The sequence below is a fragment of the Coregonus lavaretus genome (genome assembly GCF_964263955.1).
Source record: "Coregonus lavaretus genome assembly, contig: HAP1_SCAFFOLD_533, whole genome shotgun sequence".
Classification (NCBI taxonomy): Eukaryota; Metazoa; Chordata; class Actinopteri; order Salmoniformes; family Salmonidae; genus Coregonus; species Coregonus lavaretus.
In genome coordinates, this window is record NW_028157083.1 from 299,266 (window position 1) to 312,574 (window position 13,309).

Below are 13,309 nucleotides of genomic sequence, written 5' to 3' on the forward strand. Positions count from 1 at the left end.
AGAACTTGAAGTTGCAACGCACATAGCGTTCATAAAGTACATTACCTTACATATACCTATTGTTCATGATAATCAAATATTATGATGTGATGTTGTTGCCTAGGATAAATATTTAGCACACAATAGCAAACAAGTAGCCTAACCAATATTTGGTAGGCCAAACGGTGCTTTCGGCCCCGCCAGTCGTTTCAAATTACCTCTGGAGACCACTGTTCGCGCCAGACAAAGCCAGGAGCACAATCTGATGAGCGTTAGTTTGGGCATATAGTTAGTTTGTTTAGATAATAAATAAAAGTAAGTTCAAATGAGACATGCTAAAACACTGTGTGGTTCATCTAGCCTACATCTGATCTTTATTTCCAGAGGCTGTGAACGTGAAAGTAAAATGTGGTTTAGTTCTCTATTTATGACCTCTTGTTGGAAAATAAAATAACGTTCCATTTGACTTGTAAATCATGTTAATATCTGCAATACAATCACACTGTATACCAACACATTGCATTATGTTTATATGCTATATTAATAATAAATAAATAAATAATATGCCATTTAGCAGACGCTTTTATCCAAAGCAACTTACAGTCATGTGTGCATACATTTTTACGTATGGGTGGTCCCGGGGATCGAACCCAATACCCTGGCGTTACAAGCGCCATGCTCTACCAATTGAGCTACAGAGGACCACATTAACTTTAATAATTTAATAATAATTTTTTTCTAACCACTTCTGGAATATTCCTTGATGTAGTCATGCCCATACCTAGTCTTTGGCGCCTCCCTGTGTGTATAATTGGCTGCAATGCACATAATTACATACAGAATTTAGAATTGATAGAATCTCTACTATAATGTAACAAAAGTTGACAATACTGTAATATTCAAACGTAAATAAATAACTATAGTTCATTTACTTGTCCTCCTGTCCACTGAGTGTGAGGGATTTTGATTCACCAGCCTAGCCATTCACCTGTAGGCCTATTTGGCATGCACACAAAAACATTCACACAATAAATATTTTCCTTAAGACATAATACATTTTCTCATCTTGTTGTATGGATCAACATTTCATTATAATGCACATTATTCAAAGTTGGAAAATTATAGTAGCCTAGGCTAAACATGACAGCACATCACATACAGGATAACAATATGATACTTAATAGGCTAACCCAAAAGAAATAGAAAAGAGATATGAGTTTACTGAAGAGAAACAAACTTTCCCTGTACAGAATCTAAATATTTGTCAAACAAACTATATACACTACATTACCAAAAGTATGTGGACACCTGCTCGTCAAACATCTCATTCCTAAATCATGGGCATTAATATGGAGCTGGTCCCCCCTTTGCTGCTATAACAGTCTCCACTTCTGGGAAGGCTTTCACTAGATGTTGGAACATTGCTGCGGGGACTTACTTCCATTCAGCCACAAGAGCATTAGTCAGGTGGGGCACTGATGTTGGGCGATTAGGCCTGGCTTGCAGTCGGCGTTCCAATTCATCCCAAAGGTGTTCGATGGGGTTCAGGTCAGGGCTCTGTGCAGGCTAGTCAAGTTCTTCCACACCGATCTCGACAAACCATTTCTGTATGGACCTTGCTTTGTGCACGGGGGCATTGTCATGCTGAAACAGGAAAGGTCCTTCCCCAAATGGTTGCCACATAGTTGGAAGCACAGAATGTCATTGTATGCTGTAGCGTTAAGATTTCCCTTCACTGGAACTAAGGGGCCTAGCCCAAACCATGAAAAACAACCCTAGACCATTATTCCTCCTCCACCAAAATAATGACCAGCTCTGTATACCAGAGGGACATTTGAAGGAATTTGATGAAGACAACCACTGTGTTTGTCAAATTAAAACATTAAGGTATTAAAACAAATACACATGCACCATTGTTGTTAGTAATACAACATCTCAGTACTGCAGAGGACTCTCTTTTAGTAATAAAACATTTAAAACAGAAAGTGGAATGGGTTGGCATAAAGCGCTCTGGGGAAAATACCTGAAAAGGTATCATACAACCACAAAGTGATTGATACTATGGCTTCAAACAACAAAAACAACCTGCACAAATTGATGGAGATTTGTAAAGACGAGGTATGAATTGTGAGAAAGGGTAAGAATCTCTTGTTTTTGTCAATCATCAAATGTTCTGAGATACAAATATTGCCCTCAAATGTCTGAAGTACTGTAAGTTCATAAAGCACACGGCTCATCACATTATACAGTGAGCTCCAAAATTGTTGGGACAGTGACACGTTTTTTGTTTGTTTTGGCTTTGTACTCCAGCACTTTGGATTTTAAATGACACAATGACTATGAGGTTAAAGTGCAGACTGACTGTCAGCTTTAATTTGAGGGTATTCTCATTCATATCGGGTTAAAGCTGACAGTCTGCACTTTAACCTTATAGTCATAATCTAATTTCAAATACAAAGTGCTGGAGTAAATAGGTCATTTAGCAGATGCTCTTATCCAGAGCGACTTACAGGAGCAATTAGGGTTAAGTGCCTTGCTCAAGGGCACATCGACAGATTTTTCACCTAGTCGGCTCTGGGATTAGAACCAGCGACCTTTCGGTTACTGGCACAATGCTCTTAACAACTAAGCTACCTGCCACTTAGAGCCAAAATAACAAAAGATGTCTCTGTGCCAATACTTTGTAGCTCACTGTACTTCATCTGATTGAATGCAAGTTACTATGTGCAATATTTCCCTATTTTCCATTTTAAATGTATAGTACATTTTTTAAAATTTTTTATTTAACCTTTATTTAACCAGGTAAGCCAGTTGAGAACAAGTTCTCATTTACAACTGCGACCTGGCCAAGATAAAGCAAAGCAGTGCGATAAAAACAACAACACAGAGTTACATATGGGGTAAAACAAAACATAAAGTCGAAAATACAACAGAAAATATATATACAGCGTGTGCAAATGTAGCAAGTTATGGAGGTAAGGCAATAAATAGGCTATAGTGCAAAATAATTACAATTAGTATTAACACTGGAATGATAGATGTGCAAGAGATGATGTGCAAATAGAGATACTAGGGTGCAAATGAGCAAAATAAATAACAATATGGGGATGAGGTAGTTGGGTGGGCTAATTTCAGATGGGCTGTGTACAGGTGCAGTGATCGGTAAGGTGCTCTGACAACTGATGCTTAAAGTTAGTGAGGGAGATAAGAGTCTCCAGCTTCAGAGATTTTTGCAATTTGTTCCAGTCATTGGCAGCAGAGAACTGGAAGGAATGGCGGCCAAAGGAGGTGTTGGCTTTGGGGATGACCAGTGAGATATACCGGCTGGAGCGCATCCTACGGGTGGGTGTTGCTATGGTGACCAATGAGCTAAGATAAGGCAGGGATTTGCCTAGCAGTGATTTATAGATGGCCTGGAGCCAGTGGGTTTGGCGACGAATATGTAGTGAGGACCAGCCAACAAGAGCGTACAGGTCACAATGGTGGGTAGTATATGGGGCTTTGGTGACAAAACGGATGGCACTGTGATAGACTACATCCAATTTGCTGAGTAGAGTGTTGGAGGCTGTTTTGTAAATTACATCGCCGAAGTCAAGGATCGGTAGGATAGTCAGTTTTACGAGGGCATGTTTGGCAGCATGAGTGAAGGAGGCTTTGTTGCAAAATAGGAAGCCGATTCTAGATTTAACTTTGGATTGGAGATTCTTAATGTGAGTCTGGAAGGAGAGTTTACAGTCTAACCAGACACCTAGGTATTTGTAGTTGTCCACATACTCTAGGTCAGACCCGTCGAGAGTAGTGATTCTAGTCGGGTGGGCGGGTGCCAGCAGCGTTCGATTGAAGAGCATGCATTTAGTTTTACTACTGTTTAAGAGCAGTTGGAGGCTACTGAAGGAGTGTTGTATGGCATTGAAGCTTGTTTGGAGGTTTGTTAACACAGTGTCCAATGAAGGGCCAGATGTATACAAAATGGTGTCGTCTGCGTAGAGGTGGATCTGAGAGTCACCAGCAGCAAGAGCGACATCATTGATATACACGGAGAAAAGAGTCGGCCCAAGAATTGAACCCTGTGGCACCCCCATAGAGACTGCCATAGGTCCAGACAACAGGCCCTCCGATTTGACACATTGAACTCTATCTGAGAAGTAGTTGGTGAACCAGGCGAGGCAGTCATTTGAGAAACCAAGGCTATTTAGTCTGCCAATAAGAATGCGGTGGTTGACAGAGTCGAAAGCCTTGGCCAGGTCGATGAAGACGGCTGCACAGTGCTGTCTATTATCGATCGCGGTTATAATATCGTTTAGGACCTTGAGCGTGGCTGAGGTGCACCCATTACCAACTCAGAAACCGGATTGCATAGCGGAGAAGGTACGGTGGGATTCGAAATGGTCGGTGATCTGTTTGTTAACTTGGCTTTCAAAAACTTTTGAAAGGCAGGGCAGGATGGATATAGGTCTGTAACAGTTTGGATCTAGAGTGTCACCCCCTTTGAAGAGGGGGATGACCACGGCAGCTTTCCAATCTCTGGGGATCTCAGACGTTACGAAAGAGAGGTTGAACAGGCTAGTAATAGGGGTTGCGACAATTTCGGCGGCTAGTTTTAGAAAGAAAGGGTCCAGATTGTCTAGCCCAGATGTAGGGGTCCAGATTTTGCAGCTCTTTCAGAACATCAGCTGTCTGAATTTGTGTGAAGGAGAAGCGGGGGGGGCATGGGCAAGTTGCAGCGGAGGTGGTGCCCGGGGTAGTGGTATCCAGGTGGAAAGCATGGCCAGCCGTAACAAAATGCTTGTTGAAATTCTCGATTATTGTAGATTTATCAGTGGTGATAGTGATAGCCTCAGTGCAGTGGGCAGCTGGGAGGAGGTGCTCTTATTCTCCATGGACTTTACAGTGTCCCAAAACTTTTTGGAGTTAGTGCTACAGGATGCAAATTTAGTTAGCCTTTGCTTTCCTAATTAATGGTGTATATTGGTTCCTGACTTCCCTGAAAAGTTGCATATCGCGGGGGCTAATTGATGCTAATGCAGTACGCCACAGGATGTTTTTGTGCTGGTCAAGGGCAGTCAAGTCTGAGGAGAACCAGGGGCTATATCTGTTCTTAGTTCTGTATTTTTTGAATGGGGCATGTTTATTTAAGATTGAGAGGAAATTACTTTTAAAGAACAACCAGGCATCCTCTACTGACGGATTGAGATCTATATCCATCCAGGATACCTGGGCCAGGTCAATTAGGAAGGCCTGCTCGCTAAAGTGTTTTAGTGAGCGTTTGACAGTGATGAGGGGTGGTCGTTTGACCGCGGACCCGTTACGGACGCAGGCAATAAGGCAGTGATCGCTGAGATCCTGGTTGAAGACAGCGGAGGTGTATTTAGAGGGTAAGTTAGTCAGGATGATATCTATGAGGGTACCCATGTTTACGGATTTAGGGTTGTACCTGGTAGGTTCGTTGATAATTTGTGTGAGATTGAGGGCATCTAGTTTGGATTGTAGGACGGCCGGGGTGTTAAGCATATCCCAATTTAGGTCACCAAGCAGTACGAACTCTGAGGATAAATGGGGGGCAATCAATTCACATATGGTGTCCAGGGCACAGCTGGGGGCTGAGGAGGGTCTGTAGCAAGCGGCAACAGTGAGAGACTTATTTCTGGAAATGTGGATTTTTAGAAGTAGAAGCTCAAACTGTTTGGGCACAGACCTGGATAGTATGATAGAGCTCTGCAGGCTATCTCTACAGTAGATTGCAACTCCACCCCCTTTGGCAGTTCTATCTAGATGGAAAATGTTGTAGTTGGGGATGGACATTTCAGAATTTTTGGTGGCCTTCCTAAGCCAGGATTCAGACACTGCTAGAACATCAGGGTTGGCGGAGTGTGCTAACATCTACAACAGTTTCTCTCTTCAGTTTCTCTCTTCTTGGTCGTTTGTCTCAATGTAACAGATATGGAGGCATGTACTGAGAGCCTTCAAACCCCATTTTTGTGGTCCTAAATTCTCCACCAGGAAGACCACCAGCTGGAAGGAAGCAATATAGAACAGAGCTCATGAGACAAAACATTACTAATGACTAGGGCCAGGAGTTTTTCCTGGTCAGGTCACATGGTCTGGAAAAACTCTTGGTCTTATGTTATAAATGCAAAATGTGTTCTTCCTTTCCTTTAAAGCCAGACTCAGTCCCAAATAAAATACACATTTTCTTTTTTTGTTGAATATATCTCGAAATGGATAGATGAAAGCTTAAGTTGCCATTTGGGTCACTTCAAAGTGATAAATACGTTTTTATGAGTTATAAATACAGCAGCATTGTTTACAAATTGCAGGTCAGATTTCTCTCAGGTAGCCTAGACTCCAGAGCATGTTATGACATCATGCCTGGGTTTGTTTTGTTGACGCGACAAAACAAAACATACAAAGTAAACAAAATAACGAAACTGACACTGAGTCTGGCTTTAAGAATGCCAACACCAATCTCACTTGTTCATTGTTTGACTTTCATTGCATCCAAATTAAAAGACAAATCCCACATGTTGATCATCACAAACATAATAACAATGTAATAACAATGTGAGCACTTCCAAATGCGTTCTTAATACATATTGTGTTTCGTGTCTTTCTCAGACTCATACTTACCGTCCTGAAACACTGGATTCTTTACTGTCTGTCTTTATACTCATCAATGGTGTGTTCTGGCAAGAAAACAAACAGAAGAGTTGGATTTAATCATACATACACATGCAGGTAAGCACGCACGCGCACACACATCCCTGGTCTCCCTTCACACCCTCACAAGCTACAACAATCAAACAGTACAGGGATTTCCTAGTTTGTCTATTCTGGACCACAAACTGGCTCTACCAATCCTCAAGGTAAACAACAACATAGTAGATGGCAGAATCCCAGGTGAATGCCACTGTGTCTTACCCTCAGGCTTTGACTCATCTTTAGGACTGTTGGATCCGCTGGGTTCATCTGTTAATGAGAACAGAAGGACCAACTTGTTCTAATGAGATCATTTCTAGTAACCCTCTAGATCACGTGTCAAACTCATTCCATGGAGGGCCGAGTGTCTGCGGGTTTTCACTCCTCCCTTGTACTTGATTGATGAATTAAGGTCACTAATTAGTACAGAACTCCCCTAACCTGGTTGTCTAGGTCTTAATTGAAAGGAAAAACCAAAAACCCTCAGACACCAAGCCCTTCATGGAATGAGTTTGACACCCCTGTTCTAGATGAATCCTCTATCCTTATAATACACAGTATAATGTATTTAGCCTTTAAGAATCTGTTAGTTACAGGAATCAAATCATCAGGACAAATATGGTTGGAGTTCACTGTAACTGCCAGATCACTCTGTTACCGGGTAAACTATCTGCTTAAGTTTCATACACACCTCCATTCTCCTGCCCCTTTCCAGCGTTGTCTTCCCCTCTTTTGGGGTTGGCCGTTTGCGGAACCTTAACCACTGCAGAATCACACGTAGAAGGAAAACATTAACTACAGCCTCTCTCCTACTGCATCAAACACTGCTTAAACGCTACCAGTGTTAGCGCAATGACATGCTACACTACATGACCAAAAGTATGTAGACACCTGCTCGTCAAACATTTCATTCCAAAATCATGGGCATTAATATGGAGTTGGTCCCCCCTTTGCTGCTATAACAGCCTCCACTCTTCTGGGAAGGCTTTCCACTAGATGTTGGAACATTGCTGCAGGGACTTGCTTCCATTCAGCCACAAGAGCATTAGTGAGGTCGGGCAATGATGTTGGGCGATTAGGCCTGGCTCGTGATGTGGAAAATTATCACTATACTTATTAAAAATCAAAGTTCTTCCAGAGTTTTTGTAGAATCAATATAGATTTTTTTACATAGAGTAACGGAAGCCGAGCTGGTCTGCAGAGCACCTCCCGTCTACCTCTCAGCTCTCCGTTTATATAGTCATATTCACATAAATCTTAGCTTAAAGCCCCCCCCTCTTGGGTTCCCCCGCCACCATCTTCAGTTTCCCTCTCTCTACCGCTCCGCCCACTTCCTTAGTCTATGATAGCGGCTACATTTGACTTTTATTCAGTTTAGAATCAATAGTAGTATAATCAATCACACCCTTGTCATGCAAAAGCAATCATGTTCAGTTTAAACTGTTCAACCCCGGCTCACCCTGGCTTGACCTGAAGATTGATTGTTGGACATGACAGGTCCACACTCAATCTTTCAAACGTACCCAAACCCACTCCTCTCTTCCCTCCCATCATGCTGTAATTACTCATGATTAGTCTAAACTCTGTTCAACTCTGGCTCCACTCTCTCTACTTTGTTTGAGGAGAGAGTCAAAAGGCAACAGTCTGGTTTCAGTCTCCAATAAGGTAAGACAGCCATGGATTAGGTAAGAGCGAAGAATTCGACCCGAGGTCAGATCCCCACTTCACACACACACAAACCCAATGAAAGGAACCAATCAAGTTCCCGCCCAGCATCAGAGAGCACCCATGTCTAATTCTGACTTCATGTTCGTCGTGTTTGTGATAAACAGAGTTAATCTCATAGTTTACTAAAAAATCTTCTTCACTCGCAGTCGGCGTTCCAATTCATCCCAAAGGTGTTCAATGGGGTTGAGGTCAGGGCTCTGTGCAGGCCAGTCAAGTTCTTCCACACCGACCTCAACAAACCATTTCTGTATGGACCTCGCTTTGTGCATGGGGGCATCAACAGGATACTGGTCGGGTGAGGTTGTGTTTCTCTAGCGGGAGGTAAGCTTGGCTTCTTATATGGTGTTGAGTAAAGCTTAAACCATGTATTTAGATTGTAGGTAGGTATTGTAGTTAGGTATTGAAGGTAGTTTATTTGTAGGTAAGTATTGTATTCGGCTGAGCCCGATGAAGCACGAGGCTAGCTAACCCACTACCTGGACCAATAAAGCTAGCTAGCGGGTAGCTACTGGTAACTATTAGCAATTGTGGATAGTTGTTTCCAATGTTATTTCACACTTAAGAGTACCTGTAATTATGCCAGCCAGCTACCTACCATTCAGCTGTTTTTCTAATTATCTGAAGCGTTAACATTAGATAGTTAGTAGCTACTGTACTCGAACTGTAGCTAGCTTGTTGCTACCTGGATAGCTAACTAAACAATAGCTGAAACGACCTAGCTGTAATATTTGGAGACGCTTTCTCTCCATTGGGACAGACGCGAACTGGCTGAATCGATTCAGTGGCTAGCTTTGCACTTAACTGGCTAACAGTAGCTACTAAGGGTAAGTTATAACCTACATTTATTTTTGTTTTGTTTTTACATACTGGTAACTAGAGTCGTTCAAGGGAATTCGGGACAAGGGTGACTAGTTAACGTTAGCTTGGCTCTCTCTGTGTTTCGTGCCGTGGGTGGAGGGGTTGGTTCGTTGGCAGAGAGTAATGGCTAGCTAGTATGCTAACTATTCTAGCTAACTAACTGGCTGAATAAGTTGACGAAGTACTCACTCAAACTGTCAAAACTAACCCAAAACTTTACACAACGTTAGACACGGACACGAATGATCTGTTTGGCGTGTTAACACACTGGTGGTTTGTTGTAACCGAGTATTGGTGCTAAACCGTGTTATTGGAGGCTGGCATGCTAGTTGGCTATGGCGTCATAGGATTCAGTGCCCTGGACGGTTTTCACAGAAGAATACTGTACCAAGTTAGCTAGCTGAATAAACTAAGTTAGAGTCTATTCCTAGAAAACATTGAACCGCTGTAGTTTACAACAATTATAATTTCTAAAGTGGAAGTTGGGAGAGTTATATTTGAGTGTTTCAGTGAAATGTAAGTGAGGGAGGCCCCGCTCTCTCGCTTTCCCAGATGTTTAGTTCATTTCATTCCGATCTCCTTTGCCTTATTGTAGCCTTTTTCTGTAGCCTGTCAACTATGTGTCTGTCTATCCCTGTTCTCTCCTCTCTGCACAGGCCATATAAACGCTTCACACCGCGTGGCTGCTGCCATTCTAATCTGGTGGTCCCTGCGCGCACGACCCAAGTGGAGTTCCAGGTCTCCGGCAGTCTCTGGAACTGCCGTTCTGCGGCCAACAGGGCAGAGTTCATCTCAGCCTATGCTACCCTCCAGTCCCTCGACTTCTTGGCGCTGACGGAAACATGGATTACCACAGAAAACACTGCTACTCCTACTGTTCTTTCCTCATCTGACCATGTGTTCTCGCATACCCCGAGAGCATCTGGTCAGCGCGGCGGTGGCACAGGAATCCTCATCTCTTCCAAGTGGACATTCTCTCTTTTTCCCCTGACCCATCTGTCTATCTCCTCATTTGAATTCCATGCTGTCACAGTCACTAGCCCATTCAAGCTTAACATCCTTGTCATTTATCGCCCCTCCAGGTTCCCTTGGAGAGTTCATCAATGAGCTTGACGCCTTGATAAGTTCCTTTCCTGAGGATGGCTCACCCCTCACAGTTCTGGGTGACTTTAACCTCCCTACGTCTGCCTTTGACTCATTTCTCTCTGCATCCTTCTTTCCACTCCTTTCCTCTTTTGACCTCACCCTCTCACCGTCCCCCCCCCTACTCACAAGGCAGGCAATACGCTTGACCTCATCTTTACTAGATGCTGTTCTTCTACTAATCTCACTGCAACTCCCCTCCAAGTCTCCGACCACTACTTTGTATCCTTTTCTCTCTCGCTCTCCTCCAACACTACTCACTCTGCCCCTACTCAGATGGTAATGTGCCGTCGCAACCTTCGCTCTCTCTGTCCCGCTACTCCCTCCTCTTCCATCCTATCATCTCTTCCCTCTGCTAAATCCTTCTCCCTCCGATCTCCTGATTCTGCCTCCTCAACCCTCCTCTCCTCCCTTTCTGCATCTTTTGACTCTATGTCCCCTATCCTCCCGGCCGGCTCGGTCCTCCCCTCCTGCTCCGTGGCTTGACGACTCATTGCGAGCTCACAGAAGAGGGCTCCGGGCAGCCGAGCGGAAATGGAGGAAAACTAGACTCCCTGCGGACCTGTCATCTTTTCACTCCCTCCTCTCTACATTATCTTCCTCTGTTTCCGCTGCTAAAGCCACTTTCTACCACTCAAAATTTCAAGCCTCTGCCTCTAACCCTAGGAAGCTCTTTGCCACCTTCTCCTCCCTGCTGCATCCTCCTCCTCCTCCCCCTCCCTCCTCCCTCTCTGTGGATGACTTCGTCAACCATTTTGAAAAGAAGGTTGACAACATCCGATCCTCATTTATTAAGTCAAATGACACCGCTGGTCCTGCTCACACTTCCCTACCCTATGCTTTGACTTCTTTCTCCCCTCTCTCTCCAGATGAAATCTTGTGACTTGTGACGGCCAGCCGGCCAACTACCTGCCCGCTTGACCCTATCCCCTCCTCTCTTCTCCAGACCATTTCCGGAGACCTTCTCCCTTACCTCACCTTGCTCATCAACTCATCCTTGACCGCTGGCCATGTCCCTTCTGTCTTCAAGAGAGCGAGAGTTGCACCCCTCCTCAAAAAACCTACACTCGATCCCTCCGATGTCAACAACTAAAGACCAGTATCCCTTCTTTCTTTTCTCTCCAAAACTCTTGAGCGTGCCATCTCTAGCCAACTCTCCTGCTAGCTCTCTCAGAATGACCTTCTTGATCCAAACCAGTCAGGTTTCAAGACTGGTCATTCAACTGAGACTGCTCTTCTCTGTGTCACGGAGGCTCTCCGCACTGCTAAAGCTAACTCTCTCTCCTCTGCTCTTATCCTTCTAGACCTATCCGCTGCCTTTGATACTGTGAACCATCAGATCCTCCTCTCCACCCTCTCTGAGTTGGGCATCTCCGGCGCTGCTCACTCTTGGATTGCGTCCTACCTGACAGGTTGCTCCTACCAGGTGGCGTGGCGAGAATCTGTCTCCGCACCACGTGCTCTCACCACTGGTGTCCCCCAGGGCTCAGTTCTAGGCCCTCTCCTATTCTCTCTATACACCAAGTCACTTGGCTCTGTCATATCCTCACATGGTCTCTCCTATCATTGCTACGCAGACGACACACAATTAATTTCCCCCTTCTGATAACCAGGTGGCGAATCACATCTCTGCATGTCTGGCAGACATATCAGTGTGGATGTCGGATCACCACCTCAAGCTGAACCTCGGCAAGACGGAGCTGCTCTTCCTCCCGGGGAAGGACTGCCCGCTCCATGATCTCGCCATCACGGTTGACAACTCCATTGTGTCCTCCTCCCAGAGTGCAAAGAACCTTGGCGTGACCCTGGACAACACCCTGTCGTTCTCCGCTAACATCAAAGCGGTGACCCGATCCTGCAGGTTCATGCTCTACAACATTCGCAGAGTAGGACACTACCTTACACAGAAAGCGGCACAGGTCCTAATCCAGGTACTTGTCATCTCCCGTCTGGATTACTGCAACTCGCTGTCGGCTGGGCTCCCTGCCTGTGCCATTAAACCCCTACAACTTATCCAGAACGCTGCAGCCCGTCTGGTGTTCAACCTTCCCAAGTTCTCTCATGTCACCCCGCTCCTCCGCACACTCCACTGGCTTCCAGTTGAGGCTCGCATCTACTACAAGACCATGGTGCTTGCCTACGGAGCTGTGAGGGGAACGGCACCTCCTTACCTTCAGGCTCTGATCAGACCCTACACCCAACGAGGGCACTACGTTCATCCCCCTCTGGCCTGCTAGCTCCCCTACCTCTACGGAAGCACAGTTCCCGCTCAGCCCAGTCAAAGCTATTCGCTGCTCTGGCAACCCAATTGCTAACTATTCTAGCTAACTAACTGGCTGAATAAGTTGACGAAGTACTCACTCAAACTGTCAAAACTATGGAGATTGCATGGCTGTGTCCTCGATTTTATACACCTGTCAGCAATGGGTGTGGCTGGAATAGCCTAATCCACTAATTTGAAGGGGTGTCCACATACGTTTCTATATATAGTGTAGCTGTTCCCATAGACTTCAGGTTATTGAGCCAATGACTATCCATTTAAAAGCATCTTGGCAAAAATATATACATAAGAAAAATACATCATTTTTGCAGCGGTGGCAACAATTCAGCAGCGGTGAATCAAGGAACCAAATCATCAGGACAAATATGGTTTGAGTGTACTGTAACTGCCAGAGCACTCTGTTTCCGGGTAAACTATCCGCTTAAGTTTCATACACACCTCCCTTCTCCTGCCCCTTTCCAGCTTTGTCTGCGTCGTCTTCCCCTGTTTTGGGGTTGGCCGTTTGTGGAACCTTAACCCCTGCAGAATCACACGTAGAAGGAAAACATTAACTACAGCCTCTCTCCTACTGCATCATTCACTGCTTACATTCTTGCACAGAGACTAATTAGAGACTTCTCCTTA

At 44.6% G+C, this 13,309-nt stretch overlaps 1 protein-coding gene across 1 annotated transcript in view; it reads right to left on the reverse strand.

The window, feature by feature from the left end:
* Positions 1-13,309, reverse strand: part of LOC311125830 (uncharacterized protein) — a gene marked incomplete at its 5' end in the record, with an annotated part of 122,450 nt that overhangs the window by 79,401 nt on the left and 29,740 nt on the right. The window contains one exon of the mRNA XM_084199859.1: positions 13,124-13,204. Coding sequence (XP_084055985.1) covers positions 13,124-13,204 — 81 coding nt within the window. The remainder of the gene's footprint in view (positions 1-13,123; positions 13,205-13,309) is intronic.